The sequence below is a fragment of the Corylus avellana genome, chromosome 1 (assembly GCF_965113065.1).
Source record: "Corylus avellana chromosome 1, dhCorAvel1.hap1.2, whole genome shotgun sequence".
NCBI classification, from domain to species: domain Eukaryota; kingdom Viridiplantae; phylum Streptophyta; class Magnoliopsida; order Fagales; family Betulaceae; genus Corylus; species Corylus avellana.
Genome location: NC_142490.1, coordinates 12,400,006 through 12,420,050, shown reverse-complemented (window position 1 = coordinate 12,420,050; position 20,045 = coordinate 12,400,006). Strand labels below are relative to the sequence as shown.

Sequence of the window (20,045 nt, the reverse complement as noted above, 5' to 3'; positions counted from 1 at the left end):
TAAACATAATTAATTAAATAAATTTTTTTCAACCTAATTTAGATATGTTTTCGTGGTAGAGGGTTGAATTAGGTTTTGTAATTTGTTTTAATTACTTGGTGAATTTCTACATTAATTCCAAAAGTGAAGTTTAATCCCAGCTAGCTCTTCACCTTCTTGGCTTTTTCAATAAGTGTTTTTCTTAAACATAAACTCACGCTGATGTGGTGCGGGCTGATTGGGCAGGAAGCTTATATTATATATAGTTGACAACCAAGGCCTCAATCATCTTCATACTTTGTATGTACGATGAATCACAATTATGGGGGATGGGTCTCCAAGAGGTAGCTCAATCGCCTCATGATTGAGAGGTTCTTTCCCAAAGTCATTTTATTTGCTGACATAGCGTATTACGTGTAGTCATTGTTAGGTAGTGAGTCTGTTATGAAGTATTATCAATTAGGTTATTTAGTTCATTAATGTTTTATAGTTATTTTATTATTTTAAATGTTGTGTGTGTAAGACTCTTATGTTATGTTTATCTCTTTTATCTTGTTATTTGTTATTTGGGTATGATTAGATTTTTCTATTTGGGTAGGAATAGATTTATTTATTTTAAATGGAAGTTCTATCTCATGTGGGACTCTATTTTCTATTTTCTTTAAATACTGCATTATTTATGAATAAGAAATTAAGGAATCAAGTAAATTATCCAAACTATGTGTTTGTAAAAGTTTAGAGCACCTCGAATTGCTCATAGGAGGTTTAGGATTCCTCGAAAATTTCGTAGGAGGTTCAGAATTCCTCGAAAATCCTACCATATCAATCTTTCTACTTAGTTCTCATCAGGTTACGTAAGCACGTAACATAGCGTTCCGTTCCGTTAAGTTTTGGATAAAATTTTAACGAATGTATCATCTCCGTCTTTATAAGAACCACATGTACCTCATGTGATAAAAATGAAAATGAAACCATAAGGGAAAAAAAATAAAGTGTTTAAGCCCTAAGGGGCAAAAGAGTATTTAACCAAAAAAAAAAAAAAAATCATAGGACCGATAATTGGCATTAGCCTATAGCTCAGATACCATATTAAAACTTATAATTTAATATGATAACCAAACTCTATACATAGGATAACCAGAGATTACCCTTTCCTTTGGAAAATCCATTATAGCAACGAACCTGTTGAAGACTGTGAAATTGACAGAGTAGAAATTATTATAATGGAAGACTGTGAAATTGACAAAGTAGAAATTATTATAATGGAAACCGTTGGGAAGTGGAGTGGTACGGAACACCTCTTTGTTGACGTCGAAAGCAACAATTTTCTCATTATGGTACTCTGTATCCCAATTAAATTTATTAATTCCTCTATCACAAAGCACCGCCCACTGGGGTGGTTTTGGCCACCCCTTTGTCTCCTTAGGGTGGTTTGCCTAGCAGATGGGGGTGGCCATGGCCAAAGGGGTGACCAGCCACCCCCAAATGACCAAAGGGTGGCCGTAGCCACCCCCAATTTTTTTTTTTTTTTTTTTGAAAAAATATAATTTTTTAATCTTTTTAATATTTTTAAATATTTTTTTAAAAAATTAATTATGTGACACGTGGTGACATTTGATTGGTACTAACGTGGCTTTCCATTAAGTTTTGGACAGAATTTTAACGGAGGTACCATCTCCGTCTTTATAAAAACCACAGGTACCTCTTATGATAAAAATGAGAAAAAAATAAATAAAGTGTTTAAACCCTAGGGGCATAGTATTTAACCCAAAAAAAAAAAAAAAATCATAGCACCGATAATTGGCATTAGCCTATAGCTCTGATACCATATTAAAACTTATAATTTAGTGAAGAGAAATGAGAAAAAGGAAGAGAGAATAAGAGAATTAGGGTAGTTTGGCCTATGACCTACATCCACACATCAAAGCTTTTTCATGTCTACATTTTTCCCATATTTTTATTATGTACAATACTCTTATTTATAGAGAAAAAAATATGAACAGTACAAGTCTTTTCTAATTTTGCATTAACAAGTTAATTTATCATTTGTAACTCATGTCTCTTGAGTTCTTATAACTCTTAGCTCTCGAGTTATTTGTCTCTTGAGTTACTATAACTCTTATCTCAATACGGTCGATACGTGGGTCGTTGACGGTCTTCTTCTTCAGCTCTGTGAAAATTGAAACTTCTCAGGTTTAAAAAAAAAAAAAAAAGGAAGAAAATGCTAAATTTTTTTTCAAACTGACAAGGCAGACCGTGAGTAGCAAACAAAGGAAAGAAAATTACTTTTTTTTTTTTTAATTTAAAAACTCTCCCACATTAGTTTGGAAATTTTTTTTGGTTCAACTCTTTGGCTCTCTAGCATTTTTCTTGGCCAATCAATCCACGCCACATCAGCGTGAATTCAATTCTATTACAAAGAAAATATTTATTAAAAGAAGGGAATTAAAGTGCTCTATTAATAATGCAGAAATTCACAAATTAATCACAAGATAACTTTTCTTTCCTTTTCTTCCTTCCCTTTTTTTTTTTTTTTTTGAGGACTAAAAAGTATATGCATGGTTTAATCACAAATTAATGTAGAAATTCATAAATCATGCCAACTTTAAAATTTATACACAATTGTATATGGTGTAGTTGTAACTTTCTTAATATGGTCTACCTGATATTTTAACCCATTCGCAATAAGGTTGAAACTGTCTAAAGCAGGGGCGGAGGAAGGGGGGGACTGGCAGGGGCCAGGGCCCCCCCCAAAATGACAAATTTTTTTTTTTTTTTTTTAAAGATAAAAACAATTTTTTTATGGTTAATTTTTTTTTTTTGCTAATGGGCCCCTGCCCATTAAATTTTTTCAGCCATGGCCCCTGCCCATTCTCAAGGCTGGCTCCGTCCCTGGGACTCTAAAGGTACCTATATTACAACACTTGTAACACTACAATATTTCTCTTCTTTTATTTTGTAAATAATTCGAGTGTTACGCTGAAATAATCTTACATAGCAGAAAATCTGAAATTATCAATACAAAACAATACTCTTAAAAATACTTTTCTTTATACAAAATACCCACAGTTATGCCGAACAAGGCATTTATACAACTCTATCCGACTGTCTAAACTCTAGACAAACTCTACCAACTTAGAGTTTCTGTACATCTCAAATATGAATCTCTAATCACACCTGCGTAATTACTTTGACTTTCTATTCCTGCAAGCACTACAAAAAACTGTAAAGTAATGAGTCAATTGATTCACAATAATATAAATCATTGTTGAAGCATATATATCGAAAGGCCAGACATTTAATACAACTACAAAGATCTGTATTATTGAATATCAATATCACTCACAGTAAGTAATAATACTTATAGTGGATTACATGAATGGATCATCAAAGGTAATTACTTGTTGAAACCCATTTTGCTTCTCACAATTTCTCTTTCTTTCAATATCTCTCATTGTCTCCAAAAACTCCCTTTCAATCTCTGATTCTCTGTCTCCATCTTTCTCTGAAGTATCTTCATCTCACTGCCTCTCCCTCTAACTCTGCCTCTCACCATCTCTCTGCTTGTCTCACCCTTTCTCTTTCTGCTCTGTGTAAACATTCTCAGAAAGAAGAAAGATCGAGTAGAAAGCAGAAGAAGAAGAATATGTGGAAGAGAAGGGAGAGGAGTGGAGAAATTTGTGAAGGGGGAGAGCTCTATTTATAGGGAAAACCAAATACTATTCTACCCAGAGACGGAGGGAGGGGGGGACCGGGCCGGGGTAGGCCATGGTCCCCCCCCAAAATAAGGGGAAAAAAAATTTTAAGTAAAAAAAAAAATGTAAAATTTTAAGTTTAGTCATTTGGGGCCCTTCCAAAAACATTTGGCCCTATTTTTAGATTTTTTGGCCATATCCAATAAAAACTTTTGGCCCTATTCTTAATTTTTTTGGGCCATACCCATTAAGTTTTTTTAATTTTTGATCCTTACTTTCAAATGTCAATTTTTTTGCCCTTATTTTCAAATGCTCACATTTTTTTTTTTGTTCTTATGGTAGTCTTTATTTCATGAAAAATAATCAAAATAATTTTTTTTTAATAAAAAAAATTTTAACTGCCCCCTCCCATAAAATTTTCTGGCTCCGTCCCTGATTCTACCTTCCATTTACAATTCTACCCTCATTTTACTATTCCACCTACCAACACTATTATACATACCATTAACTATTCTACATTACATTTACAATTCTACCCTCCTTTTACTATTCCAATACTATTATACCTACCATTAACTATTATACCTTCCCTTACTATTCTACCTATCAATACTATTCTTCCTATCATTTTCTATCTTATTATTTCACCAATTATCATTCTCTAATTACCACTCTCCGTAACACCATAAATTTCCCAAGAGTTAAAATCATTGGCTAAAATGAATATTAAAATAACATCATCATCAAAATAATCTATTTAAATAACTTTGAAAATTCTGGAGCACTACAACACTGGTGCCTCGATGTTCTCACATACCACCACTAATGTAGTCCATTCATAGTGATTACCAATAAAACATGGGTGTGTGTCTTGCACACTATAAACCCTTGGTACCAAAGCGACACCAGTTAAACTGAACTAAACCATAGAATAATGTGTACATACCCTACGAGTGTCTACCATCCATTCATGACAACCCACCGTATATTGTCCAATTATTCAAAATACAGTTACAATTTTCAATTATATTATTCGATAGAAATATTAGGCTCATAACATAAATTTTAGGTTTAATTAAGTAAGAAACGTTTGAAGAATATCACATTTGCATAATTAAAGAGTATCAAATCTACAAGCATTTACTTACATTGGTCGTTTATCCACGTTCTTAGAAATCTCACTTATTAACATTGCAAATCACATGCTAAGATCAGTCACCCTTATTGCCTCCACCGGTCATTCAGTACTCGAAGATCGAATGTGACAGCAATAAAAATCTAGATCTAACTATATAGATCCTAATGTATGCAATAATTTATATAATTCTTAAACATCACAAAATCTTTAAATCACATCATCTAGCATGCATGCATGTTTACAGTAAGCATAGACAATGCAAACTAGATTTATGTATAGAAACAATAGATCTTAACTTCAAAGTAAAAGCCCATTATGATATCTACATTGAAAAACGCTTAACAACTCCAAAAACTTGTTTATCACAGTTTATGAGGAATTAATACTATGAAGCAATAAACAATTCAATCACCAAAATATATAAAGAAATAAAAAGGCAGCCACGAATATTTTGGTTACGAAGATGAAACCTTTTAGAAAATGATCTAAAAGTAAAACCTCTCCGGGGCAGCCAAACCCAGGAAATCACTATCAAAAGATTATCCAAAGATTACAGACATTAGGAACACTTACAACCCTTTGTAAGACCTTGGCTCTGTAAGATTGACAAGCCTACAACTTGTTTTCTTGCTCACAATCTTCTTCAACGTGATTCTTCTTTACTGGACCATTCCGATAGACTTTTCAACCATAGATTTATCAAAGGAATAACTCAAATTCTAAGAGATTCAATTTAACGCTCACCACATATGATATCTCTTTGCACAGCCTCTAACGAACTCTCTGGGGGTAAAAATTCGTACATCCTTTCTTCTATAATGATGTGTATATATATATATCAGTATATCAAACTCTAGACCTGGGCTCACTAAAAACATGTTTTTTGGCATAATAGGTACGGGGTGTCCGGACAGGGTTAGTGCCTGTCCGAACACGGCCTTGCGAGCAAAAAACATGCTTGCTGGAATTGGTGTCCGTACAGCCTAGCAGCTTGTCCGAACACCCCCTGCAGAGGAGAGTTACTGGACATTTCGACTGGACGGGAGGATCGGCATGGGCATGGGTAGCGTCCTATTCCGGCTGGCTGGGCAGGGATAGTGGGTGCGGCCTGCTCCGGCCATTCGGTGGGCTGGGCGGCATTGGATTTTCGAAGCCGGTTGGGTGGAGGATCTGGCTGGGCGTGGGTGGCGGGTCGCGCTGGTAGGTGGGCATCACCGGAGTTGAGAAGTGGGGGAGAGAGAGAAGAAGCCAAGAAGGAAAGTGGATGGGGTGAGTGGGTGGGTTAAGTAAACTGAACTGCAGCCACGTCAAAAAATGAAGAACCCATAAAAAATGAATGAAAAATGAAGAACCCAGAAAACATAAATGAAAAATCTGGCATCAAATAGAGGAGAAAATAAACAAAATCAACACAATGATTTTGAAATGAAGAAAATTAGAACGACTCATGAACTACTAAAGGAAAAAGAAAATGAAGAACCTCCCAAATCCGTCCCTACAACTCTTTCTTCACGCCTTTGCCTTCATCGTTCTTTGCTTTCTTTTTTTATTTTATTTACTGATTTTTTTTATTCTCTAAAGAATGTCTAACGGAGAAGTTAACGTTAACTTACCTTTTTTTTTTTTTTTTATTCTTTTATTCTAGATCCGACGTGTCTCATTTTTAACGCTTGGATTTCTTTTATGAAATCTAAGCCGTTAATTGAATACTCTCCAGTCTTTTAAGGACCGGAGAGGATCTGGATCCCCAAAAAGTGGATTTTTTTGTTAGAAAAACAAAAAATAAAAATAGTTTGCCAAACACACCTAATATTCTCTCGTACTAAACTGTTCAACGATTGTGACTGCTCCTTCTATACATACCCATCTCTCCAACTTGTGGGCAACCAAAAAGTCATTATCCCTATTTGTCTTTCAAAATCAACCAAAAACATATCATGCAAATTTCAGGCCTTACCCCATCAATGGAACAGCAAGAGTCGACTGCGCGTCCAGTGACCGAAGCAAATGATTTTGGGAAATTGGAACATGGGTAAAAAGATTGATCAAACCCTTTATTGTCTATGTTCTTTCAAAAAAAAAATTTTGTTGCTCAACCCAATATGCTCATTCTAGACAATCAAGATGTCAAGGGACGATTTTGTAGATATCAATTCACCCAGAAAGAGCCTATTTCGTGTTTTGCTTTTTGGTGCTTTTGTTTGTTTTGTTCTGGTGGTGGTGTTGATGTTGTGGAAGTTTGCGTGTCTGTTTTGGTTATATAAGGTGCAAGCATTATCGGAGACGATGCAAGATTCGAGCCCCATGCTGCGACCAGATCTTCCCCTGCCGCCACTGCCACAACGAGGCCATGGTCTCTCTCTCTGACGCTCTCTCCGCGTGTGTGATTTGTATTTGTATATATTCGTGTTAATGGGGGTGAATAAATTTTTTTAAATGCGTTTCTTGGAAATTTTTTTTATTGGGTTTCTTCTTCCTCACTATATTTGGTGATTTCAGAGCTCCCTGAGCAACCCCGAAGACTGTCATGAACTGGTCAGGCAAGATGTTAACCAAGTATGTTCTAGTGTTGCCTCTTTTTCTCTTTCACATACACTATGAGCGTATTTACATGTCTATATACGCATTTATGTTGAATGTTGGTAATGGGGTTGATCTTTTGATGAAAATGATTGTGGAATTTGATGTTTCAGGTTGTATGTTTGATTTGCAATACCGAGCAGCAGGTTTGGCTTTGCGGTTTGGACGGTATTCTCTTATTGTGTATAATCTTGTTATATTCCTCTAATGGGTGAATGGGATATTTTTCCTTTCCGACTTTGTTGCAGGTTGCTCAGGTTTGTTCTAACTGTGGTGTCAACATGGGAGAATACTATTGTGACATTTGCAAATTCTATGATGATGATGTAAAGATTTTTATTTTCAGTCAATTAGTTATTTAGTCAAAGCAGACGTAACTTCCTTGATTTTTGGATGGTGTTAAGTTTTCAGCATTTGATGCTATATAATGTGGCTATACATGCAGACCGATAAGGGCCAGTTTCATTGCGAAGAATGTGGCATTTGTAGGTAAGTGAGCTGAACATGTGTATATTTCACATTTGCTATGATCTGACTTCAGAGATTTTGTTTTTTTTTTTGTTTTTTTTCAGAGTTGGTGGTCGTGACAATTTCTTTCACTGTAAGAAGTGTGGTATGCAAACTACTTACCCTGCTTGGCTTTATATGGTGGTTTATTAACTTAGTGTGTTGAGATGCTTGTTTCCATTTCAGTTATATGTACTTCTATTTTTCTTTACACGAGTTTATGGTTGTTCTTAGTAATATTACATTATTATATTGTGGGTTGTTTTCAATTTCCAATCATATTTTGTTCGAAGTTAGAGAATCTTATTATTGAGTTCTTGAATCCTTTTACTTTCCATGTTATTGGAAGCTAATAAAATATTACATCATTATCAATGAATCCCTTGTATACATCCCGTGTACTAGGATTGCGCCCCTTAGCGCTCTTTTCAATGAATTAATTATTTATAAAGAAAAATAAAATATTACATAATTAAATGGGGCAATCATCCTAGTGATTTAAGTCATGCACAACCGGTGTAGGATTGTGATGCTACAATACTTACACAGATGTTTAAGAAAGCAAACCATGTTGAACGGTCATTTCACATACACATAAGCAGTAGTCAAGGGGATCCTCCTTTTGTTACAAGAAAGTCATAGTGATTAGAGCATGATCTTTTAGGCAGCCAAATAGAGTCCAGATTTGAAGAAACGTAGGGTAAGTAAAGTAAAAGTGTTGGGCTGTATACTCGTGAACGTTTTTAGATGGAAGATTTACTCGTTGAATTGCCACTACCACATGAAAATCTTTATTTCTTTTTCCATCGTTGTGCCAATAGATTTGGAGGCTAAGGGGGTGAGAGATTGGGGCTGAAAAAGATGGTGGATGAGAGAGACGAATGAGGAAGATTAGGAGGTTAAAATAATAAATGACTAATAAATCTTTGGATTAGAGCATTATCAACATGTCACTAGATATGTCTATATTGGCTTATTATTTTAACATATTAGACAGCCGATGCGCCAAATTTTCAGGTTTTGGCACTTTGTTCAAGCAATGGAGAGTGCTGTCACCCTTATTTCCTGAACATCCTATCAACATATATGAAGATGTTAATGTCCAATTCTATTTTTAGTTTATTTTCTTTGCTGTCTTAGCTAATGTTTGTATTTTTTTATTATTGACCACTTGACCCTCTTTGCTTATATTATAACTTAATTCAGATCTGCTATTTTCTGGCTAATATTCGAATGCATTTGTTGTTATTGTGGTCCTGAGCTAGGATCTTGCTATTCAATGAGTCTTTATGATAATCACTCTTGTGTGGAGAACTCCATGAAGAATTTCTGCCCTGTTTGTTATGAGGTTTGTGCTTTGAGTGTTGCAATTGTTTTAAATTGTAAGAGTGTTGTGTTCTAACAATTTGCTTTTTGGCTGATAGTATCTTTTTGACTCGATTAAAGGCACCACAATTATGAAATGTGGACACACAATGCATATGGACTGCTTTGATGCTATGAGAGAACAGAATCAGTTAACTTCAGCCTGCTTTTAAAATTATCAATTTTATTTATCTGTGTTTTTTGATATGTAAAATTATCTTTTTAAATTTGCAATATGCATTGGATTTGTCGCCCAGGTTTCGTTGTCCCATCTGCTCCAAGACAGTATTTAATATGTCTAATTCCTGGAGATCGTTAGATGAGGAGGTATGGAGATTTTATTTTTTCGTATTTAATTACCAAAAAAATGTTTCCATATTTTTATCCTTTTATATTCAGTATTGTACATCAAATTTATGTTTAGATAGTTTAGATTCTTCATGCCTATTCCAAGGAGGAATTTTTTTCTAGGACACTTCAAATCAATGTTATATAGAAGTAGCATTCCTTAGTTTCGTGGAAGGAGTTATGTACTACCACACGGTTGTCATTGTGATGTTAAGTACTTTCTCAGAAAGATTTGTATAAATGTATTGCTAGGCTATTAAGTATGTTGATTTTAAGTTCTTTGCATTTTTCTTTTATCTGAGGTATTGCATTTCAAGTACCTGGTTTATCAGCTTTCAGCTATTAGGCTTTAGACAATATATGATCAGTTATTGTACTAAGTTTCTGAGATTTATTCAGTGGTATAGTTATTTTCGGATAAGCAATTTGTGACATGCAATTTCACTCTTGCTAATCTTGCGAAAGATTATGAGGGGGTACTTTCTGTATCTCAGATTCGTGTTTCTTAAATAAGTATTCCAAGCATTACGTCAAATACTTTACTTATCAAAAAAAAAAAAAGTATTTCAAGCATGTGTACTATTTGTTGTAAGTGAATAATTGGATGACATTGATTACTTTGAATTGGAATGATTAGCATTGCAAATGGTTGTCATGACGGTGTCTGAAATCTGTTAAGCTGCAAATCTTATGAGAATATAATGGTATTCTGAGGCTGTCTAGTTACACTCTTGGAACCCTATAGAATAATTAAAATACAAACGCACCAGATAGAGAAAGCGTTTACTGTATTTTACTTCTAGCTTGAAATTGTCTGCCCATATCCCTTGGAATCACTTGCTTCTCTAAATGATCCAGAATGCAGATATAAAAAGATTCTCCAAAGAATGCATTTATTTGGAAATGCAGCTGAGAACAACTGCAAGCTGTAAATGTTTTTTCCATAACCAGTTAAGAAGGAACTGCAGCCTGTGTACTGTTAGATTTGGTTTCCAGATCTTTTTGAATGCATTTATTTGGAAATGCAGCTGAGAACAACTGCAAGCTGTAAATGTTTTTTCCATAACCAGTTAAGAAGGAACTGCAGCCTGTGTACTGTTAGATTTGGTTTCCAGATCTTTTTTCCTTAATCACGTTTGGAGTTGGGTTATCCCTTTTCCGTAAGAAGGCAACATGTTTGGATTCTGGATTGAGTATGAATATCTGGAATTCATTATCCCAATCTCCAATTGGAGTTTTCTGAGGTTAAATGATATAGGACTGGATTGAGCTTTGAACATTCCTTTAAGTCCACCAAGTGAGATGGTATTGAAACCATAGGGCACACCTAACACCTTGTTAGATTCATAAGTGTTGGGAGCCATGAGTGGTATCTTAATTTCCCTTTATCTCTCATTTTAAGTTTTGGAATTTACACCCCATGATTGGTCCTATAATGAGGATGTTGATCAAAGGAGGTGAGCTTGACTTTTAGCAGATAAGCTACACACTGCTAATTTTACTTAGCTTGAATTCAAAATGTGATTAGTTTTTGCAAGTCCAGCCTAAATAGACCTTTTTTTTTTTTTTTTTTGGGCTTGGCTTGTTTACAACTCTGCTGGTGTAGCCCTGGATGGTGTGGGTATGGTGTGCATTTGTTTTATGCATTTATGTGTGTTTATGTCAAGAAGTTTATTATAGTTTGTTTAGACTAAATTAATAAATATTTTTTTTCTGCTTGTGAGGCTGTGCCTGCATTTTCTATGAAGTGAATGTGTGCTAATATGAGTATGTATCTCCTTTGCTAGATAGAAGCTGTTGCCATGCCCGAGGTGTACCAGTATGAGGTAGTTCCTTCACCCTTGCTTTTCTATGTTAGTAAAGCTCACTTTAGGCATGCAATCTTCATGCCTGTATCATATGATTGCATCGCATTCCACATGAATTTTAGGCTAGGTTTGGATGGAATCCAAGGAATATTGATTTAATTACCCATCAAAATCATTCATAATAGTTTGTTATATGATTTTTTCAGTGTAAAAAATTGCTCTATGTGGAACATATATTAAAGTTTTTTTTTCCAACCGTTGTGGACTCTTTTGTTTTTTGTTTTTGTTTTGGTCATTTACCTTTTTGTTTTTGGCAAAATTACAAAATTAGTCTTTGGAGTTTCACTGAGGCTGCAACTTAGTGAAAACCCAGTGACTGATTTTTCATTTTTCTCCTTTCTTTTTTTCCTCATTTCAAAATTTCATAATTTATTGTGGTAGAGAAGTAGACACTTGGAAGGTACATACGTGAAGCTACTTCTAAAAGTTCATCCAGATGAATTATGCCAGTGACTTGCATTAGTGTGATGTAGACTAAGGACTGCATAAACTCATAAATTATTAGACATGCACTATACTGATCGAGGGCCTTTGGTCAATGTTATTTGTCTACACTGTTCCTCTACATTCCTGATCTGGAACATACCAGAAGTCTATACGCTTATAGTGGCTAGTTTGATCTGCTAAACACTGAGTTTCATGGGTATTTTACAGGTTTCAATTCTCTGCAACGATTGTAACAATACTAGCAATGTTCGCTTTCACATTTTAGGGCACAAGTGCAGTCATTGCAATTCATACAACACTCGCAGGATTTCAGCACCAGATGATCAATGTGATATCAGCTAGAAACGTACAATACACATTCTACACTTTGACTGGTCTACATTGTTTCAGTGAAAAATTCCCCTTGGGCAACTGCTTCTGTTGTATGCAAGGTATAGAAGAGAATGTTCTGCTTTGAGATTGACTAGTTTGTATTGGTTCTTTCAATCAGTTTCAAATGATTCCTTCATTGTTTCATGAGACTTGAATGGCCTCAAAAGGCTTGCTGAGAATAAGAGACTACACACAATTTAGATTTTCAAGTCTTAGATTTGCAGGTTCTGAGACTTCACAACTCTTTGAGATCTTGAAACCAAAAGGCTTCCTCCAATATATACAATTACTGAAAGAAATATTTGTCTGTGATGATGTTTTTAATTATCTAGTAGTTCATTTAATAATGTTTCATGATTGTGTTGCATTAGCATGCATAGGGGTCGCCAGAATGCAATGGTACTCAATGGCTCCTCAATATAGCATTTTTATCAACTACAATGACGAATTTCAATTGAGGTACAAAGCTGTTATGAACAGCAGTCACTGCCAATGGTTTTCTTGATTAATTCATCCAAAAGAAAAGAATTTAATGAAGCTTGTTGATAAGCTGTGTATTTGGAAAAAGTTACTTATGTTAATTAGATTTTATTTTGGATATTTCATGGTGATTCAGATTTGATCTTCATGATGAGGCCAAAATTTGGAAAAGGGTGTTACTATTACGCTTTCACAAAACAGGGCTGGATGTTTCAATTACACATTAGCAACTGATTTTTAGTTGTATAAACGTCTGCATAAGACTGGGGCCAAAGTTTAGTTAACATTATTGCCCATAACAAAAGATAGTATTTTTGATGTTTAATGTTTCGTTTATGCATATTTAGGAGTAGCATGTGAGATAGAAATACGGATCAGAATCCCTTGCAACCTACACAGGAGAGGACATGAGTGAGGTCTACCTACTCGAGGCAGCCTGAGGTGTAGGGCGCACTTGCTTGGGACAAGTGGGCTCGGCACATGTCCCCTCAATAAGGATTGCACGAATTGCAAGCAATTAGAGCAGCAAACTTGAAGGGATTCTCATCCTAGGAATACTGGATTGGAGAGAAGGCGATTTTAACATTTAATGATCTTAAGTGGGTAGAGATTTTTGAGAAGGCAATTCTAATTCAGGAAGTTGATATCCTATTGTTGGGGCACATTTTGGTTGTTGTCCAAGTGTTAAAAATTAGGTGGACAACTGCTTTTTGGAGCCCGGGTTCATTAGAAAGGGAGTCAAGCTTAAAACTTACGCAACTAGGATAGCTTATGGCTATTAGGGCAAAAGACTCTAGCCCCAAATCCTATAAGACAAGAAAGCCCTTTGTGAATATAATCAATAGCCATTATGTTCAATTGCGATAGCAATCATAACTTCAATAGCAACATTACTAATGATAAGTGTGGTGCCCCCAAATTAATTAAGTTTTAATAACTTGAGTTGCCATCGTTGCCACCATAATATTAGAATATATGCATCAGAATTGTATGGGGATCTAAGCTTACCACTATTTTATCCTTGAATCTGTTTTTTTGTCTTCTTTTTCTTTTCCCACTATCATCATTAGTGCAATACAAAAGCCTCAAAAAATACATCTAACCATTACAATCTGCTCTTATCTCTTCATTTATGAAAATTACAAAGGATGAACGCATAAACTATCACGACAAGACCTCGTACTGCGACCTCAGAATCGAGTGAATACCTTTTGCCTTCTCTCTCGGTATATTTGGTTGGATCTTAAAAATACTAACTTTAATTCAAAAGTCATTTGTCAACTTTCATACCTATTTTCATTCTTAAACAACAATGGTCCATAAAAGGTTGAGTTTGCATGACATTGTACTCTCTTGGTCCAGACAAGAAGTTATGCTGCCAATAATTGTCGTGTGGCTCAAAAAGTCACAACCTTTCTCAGTAAGAGGCTCATTTTTTAGCTTCATCTATACTTTGAACATGCTAGGTACCTTATTAACGAGAGAGAAAAACAAAAAAAAAAAAAAATAGTGGTGTTTTGCGAGCTGGAGTCACATATTTCTAGTCTTTGTGAGATTGCGGTTTTCAAGCATTCTTATGGTTGTGGAGCGGCAACCTCTCAATGATTTTTATTTGTTGAAAATGGCCTTGGAAGGCCCCCACTTTATATTAGGCCCTCTTTGGGTCATTGGACTAACCCGTGTGGAGAAAACGACTCATGGGTTGAAGCTCGGCTTTCACCCGCATCCCATTGTGAGCCATGAGCCTAATAAAATACCATATGGCCGGGCGTCAAGCTCAATAACAATGTGAGTATTGTTGATGGAGACCTTGTAAACCATTTTATAATGAAACTATAGCCCAAAATCTTGATTTAGTTCATGTTGGCCTCGAAGCTCGTACCATGTGGACTGAGAGTAAAAAAATAAGCCCTCGACACCCATCTATATCACATTAATTTTTCAAGTTCACACAAATTGCAAACAATTCAAGTAACAAATTTAAAGGCAGAGGTGGATATAAAGGGGGACGGGTAATTTTTTTTTTTCTAAGGGTAATTTTTTTTAGTTTTTTTGACACTAACCCCTACTCTTCATTCTCCCACCCCTCCAAAAAAATTTTAAACATTATTATTTGAGTTCCACCCCTCCGAATACAAATTCTTAGATCTGCCATTGTTTAAAGGGATCCTCGTCTTAAGAATACTAAGTTGGAGAGAAGGCAATTTTAACCATTAATGATCTTCAATGGGGGAGAGATTTCTAAGAAGTGCATTCAAATGAGGAAGTTGATATCCTATCTATATGACATGAATTTTGGGTTCACAAGAATTGCAAGCAATTTGAGCAGTGAATTTGAAGGAATAATCCTCATCTTAGGAATAGTGGGTTGGAGAGAGACAATTTCATTGGGAAGTTGATGTCATGTCTATGTCACATGACTTTTCTGAGTTCACACTGGTCGGGTCGTCATGGAATAAACTGGAACAAAAGTTAGGAATGAGTCACGAAAATCGACGGATTATGTGCATGCACGACAAATCTGTCCATGCTTTTAATATCATTAATAAGCATGCAAGCCATCCATGCATACAACTACTTCTTTGCACTTTGATGGTTCACTTTGACTTTGAGGTTTTTTTGCCATATATGCAGGTTAGCCGCCATAGGTGGTGTAACCCCCACAAACTTAAATATAAAGGAAATAAATTAAACACTTTGATTTAATTCAATATTTATTTATTTTTTTAATTAAATAAGTAAAATGGTTATAAGAGATGATCATTTTTACTTGTGATTCCAAAAAAATGGAGAATGAACAATCTTAACACCAAAAGAGGAGTGTGCTCCCCAATAATAGACCTAAAACGAAATAAAATAGTGCTTAAATATATACAAATTATAAGAAATATGTCAAATATGTGACTCGGTTCTCTCAACAAATAACTCATAACTGAACGAATCGCTCAAAACAATTATAGAAATAAAATGAGCACAAATTCTGACAAACCAATATTTATTTATTGGTTTAAAATGCCTTTCAGCACTTTGGCACACTAGGGACCAATAATGGAAATTGCTTTGCATGTCAATAGGTTGTTTGGTTTCCGATCTTCGACAATGCCCTTTAAAATTGTTAGAATGGTTAAATACCCTTGGGGTTTATAAACTTTATTTTTACCTCCCTGGGGTTTCATTTCTATTACAAGACCCCTGGGGTTTTGATAAAGGACCAACTTAGTTAGTTGACCGTTAAGACTGACACGTGGACCAATCAGATATTGACACGTGACACTTATTTAATTTTTTTAAAAAATTAAAAAAAAAAAATGTATTTTTTTAAAATAAAAAAATAAAAAAATAAAAGAAAAAAATTGGGGGTGGCTCTTGGCCATGGGGGTGGCCTGTCTGGCCGGTCTGGGCACCAGGAGGTGGCTCGGCCACCCCCTTGGAGCCCAAGGGGGTGGCCGAAACCACCTCCAGTACCCACTGGGCCACCCCCATCTGGCCAGATAGGGGTGGCCATGGCCAAAGGGGGTGGCCGAGCTACCCCCAAATGGCCGAGCCACCCCCAATTTTTTTTCCTTCTCTTTTTTTTTTTTTTTTTTTTTTTTTTAAATACATTTTTTTAAATTTTAAAAAAATTAAATAGGTGTCACGTGTCAACATCTGATTGGTCCACGTGTCAGTTTTAACGGTCAACTAACGGATGGACTAAGTTGGTCCCTTATCAAAACCTCAGAGGGGTCCTGTGATAAAAATGAAACCTCAGGGGGATAAAAATAAAGTTCTTAAACCCCATGGGTATTAGGTATTTAACCCTTGTTAGAATGTAGCATTTTTTTTTTTAATAAATAAATAAACTCTCTTCTTAAAGCAATTGAAAGTCACTTGAGTCACTTAATTCAATTAGACTTTTGGTCCTTTTCTTGAACTCTCTTTTCAAAGAAATCAAAGGGACGTGGGAGTGACGTGAAATTACATATCTTATATTTCAAACTGTCTTTTTTCAAAGCAATTACAAACTTTGTGCCGTCAAAAAGGGGCAACCCTGATTTTAAGCCTTTTTAATTAAACTTGTCAAAGCAATTAGGGCCCTTGCTCTCTTATAGCTGCTTAAAACCCCACTTATTATACATATAATCAACCACACACTTATATATATATATTGAGAGTTTTGCTGTAAAAAGATATATATTGTAACACCTGAGTCTCATATTAGAAAGTTGAGAAGAAGCTCACATAGAGTGTATAGTTTATAAAGATAGTTATGAGTACGTGTTAAGTCTCACATTGCCTAGTTACTAGGTGAAACTTGACTTTATAATGAATTTTAAGAAAACTCCAAATTGACTAGTCATTTTTTAGTGATAGTACATATGTGATTAGCGTTTTTTCCTAAATCGTTACAAGTGGTATCAAAGCCACAGTCACCTAGTAATGCCAGGTCATGTGGTACTGGAACACTACATGATATGGCCTTAGCGAGAATTGTAGTTACCTAATTATAGAAAGCACACCTAGTAATGCAAAACACTAATTCTATTAAGTCCCAATTAAATTTAAAATGAGCTCATGCCAAAATAGATTTAGCGAAATTTTTTTAAGTAATCTTGTCCCCTATAAACTCAAATTCTAGCTTCCCCACCATCCATTCTTTTGATTAGTTATTGTTAAAAAGAAAAAACCAAAAAAAGAGTTGCTCTTTTTTGGAATTAAAACTTAGAAGGGTCCATGTTATGGAACGATTACCAATTAAGTTAAAAATAAAAATAAATAAATAAAATAAAATAAAAAGGTACATCACTTTTCATTGAATTGAGGTTATTAAACCCTATCTTGTAATAGGGGCCACAGGTACACATCTATTCGCTTTATGGGTAATTAAATTGGTAGTTATTTAGTCTTCAAAAAGTAATTCAATTAATTGGAGATCACGCATGTCTTATAAAACGAAGGTCATTAGTTCAAATTCTATCTCATTCTCTTGTGCGGACATGTATCAAAAAAAGTAATTGTTTAACATTAGTTAACTATCGTAGCGGTTGTTCAGGAAAAGTGATAAAAAATCATTTACTCAATCATCTTTAAATTATTTTTCTATAGTAAATGGGTAAATTCATTATTGAATTTATGTGGGTCCGACATGAGCCCACAAATCCAATGATAAATAGTGAATACATTAAAATTGCAAAAAGCGATAGTTAAAAGAATAATGTGTAAGACAAGTTTAATTACGGAAGATCAAATTTTCTTTTAAACAAGACCAGATGAAATTCTTTTATTTTAATATATTAAATTGGCATTTATTTTACATGCATTTAAAAAAAAAAAAGAAAAAACCATGAAAATGAGACAACAAAGGAGGGAGATAAAAGTACTTCCAATGTAAAAAAGGGGCAGGTTGTTTATTGATAAGATTATATACCCAAAAAAAAAAAAGGGCATTTTTATAAACTTTAGAAGTGAATCACATATTGGTTTTATTAGCAAAGAAATGAATTGTCTTTAATAACGGAAAAAATGCCCCATTGATTAGGATGAAGATTGACATCTTGAATATATTGAAGCATATATCATATAATAAAATGTATTGCAATGTGAAATTTATAGAGGGATTAAAAGTGATGAATAAGAAATCCTAGACTAAATAAGAATAGTATAAACCATACAAAAAAATATAATAAAGCATAATTTAGAGAAGCGAATATATAATATTTTAACCTCTCTCCTCAAATTCAAGGTGTAAACTTGAGTTTGGAAATTTTTTTTTTTTTTTTTTTTTTTTGAAACTGGATATAGTCAATGTAACAATAAATTATGAGTGTGAACTTGGCCTTCAAAACTATCGATGAAGCTGATAATGATCCTACGTGGCAAGAGAGCAAAAATGTATGTGAGCTTAGATTAGTAATGATTTGTAACACACAATTTACTCTCACAAGAAATCAAGAGAAAAACTAGTGCCTGGTTGAGAGAATTTCTTCTGAGACTGCGAAACAGAGTTTTATTCAAAACTAATCGAACAACTCCTTCTACACTTCAGAACTAGCTAGCTAACAACTCTACAAATGCTAAGCTAATTGATTACCAAAAATGTAACTGAATGCTTGCGTAATTCTCAAAGAATACAATTCAGTTTTTATATCCCTAAGCAGTGTTACAATGGAACTGCCTAACAGAGGAATAAAACCCAAGTCAGTTATAACTACAATCAGTTAAGCCAGTTGCAGCCAGCTAGATTCCACGTGTCAAATGCCCAACTCCTCTTCCAATTAATCCCTTACAATTCTGCCACGCACTCCTCCTTTAGCTCCCCACTTAAGTCTTTCTTGTTCTTCTTCCTGCGCATCATTCCCTTCCCTTCTATCAAAATACTTGTGACATGATTCAATGTGACGCAAAGAAACTTTAATTGCAAATTGTGGTAAAAGACCACCAAATACGGTGATTGGTGGCTCCCACATGTGGTAGCTGGAAAATGAAGATCAACAACGATTACCGAGGATGGCGCTGAGGCTACAGGACAACTAGGACGCCGCATAACGATGAAGACACTGAATGATGGTAACGACATAGGTTAGAACACGGCGGGGAGCGCGGGTGAACAGCCTTGGCCAGCTGAGTCAAAATAAATATGGTTTGTTAAATATATTGGAGAGCAAAAGAATGAGAAAGAGAAGTGAGAGAAAACGAAAGCATATAAGAACTACATTATATATTCTCTTCTATTGTATTATTGGTTGTCGGAGTGGTGGCTGGAATATGGCGACCAGAGGGGGAGGACGACGGCTGTTGACTGCCGACAGTAGCTGCTGGTGGCAACAGGGTTGTGAAAGATTTGGGTCATGAACTTGGGCTGGAAAATTATTGGGTTGAGCTTGATGGGCTGAATTGGTAGGCCCATATTTCAACTAGGTTGACCGATTTCTAGTAAACCGGGTCGGACTAGATCCGGATGAATTGACCCGGTTGGCTTGATCGGCTGAACCGGGAGTAGAAACCAGGTCTAACTCATAAAGTCGGGCTGACGGGCGGGGCCTAATAGGCCTAAGCCATATGGACCGGTTTGAGATTGGGCCGGCTTTGGTAGCTAGGCCGAATGAAGATCGGGTTCAGGCAGTAAAACCCAGTAAACCAAACCGGTATGAGACCCACTGGGTAGGGTTTATAAATCAGATCGACGGATCCATTGGGTCATCTTTAGGCGCGTGTAAAACACGCTTGTTGGATGACGCGTGAAGCGCATGGATCTCACGTGCAAAGGGAGTCTCGAAGCGTGATGGC

The 20,045-nt window shown here is 35.3% G+C and overlaps 1 protein-coding gene across 1 annotated transcript; it reads left to right on the top strand.

The window, feature by feature from the left end:
- The first annotated feature begins 6,690 nt into the window (after positions 1-6,690).
- LOC132171815 (zinc finger (C3HC4-type RING finger) family protein) lies at positions 6,691-12,618 on the top strand. Its single transcript, XM_059583217.2, has 12 exons — positions 6,691-6,844; positions 7,078-7,165; positions 7,312-7,368; positions 7,506-7,538; positions 7,641-7,718; positions 7,838-7,881; positions 7,965-8,005; positions 9,165-9,247; positions 9,324-9,415; positions 9,522-9,591; positions 11,400-11,438; positions 12,135-12,618. The coding sequence occupies exons 1-12, from the start codon at positions 6,750-6,752 to the stop codon at positions 12,267-12,269; spliced, it is 855 nt and encodes a 284-aa protein (XP_059439200.2). The 5' UTR covers positions 6,691-6,749; the 3' UTR covers positions 12,270-12,618.
- The last annotated feature ends 7,427 nt before the right edge of the window (positions 12,619-20,045 follow it).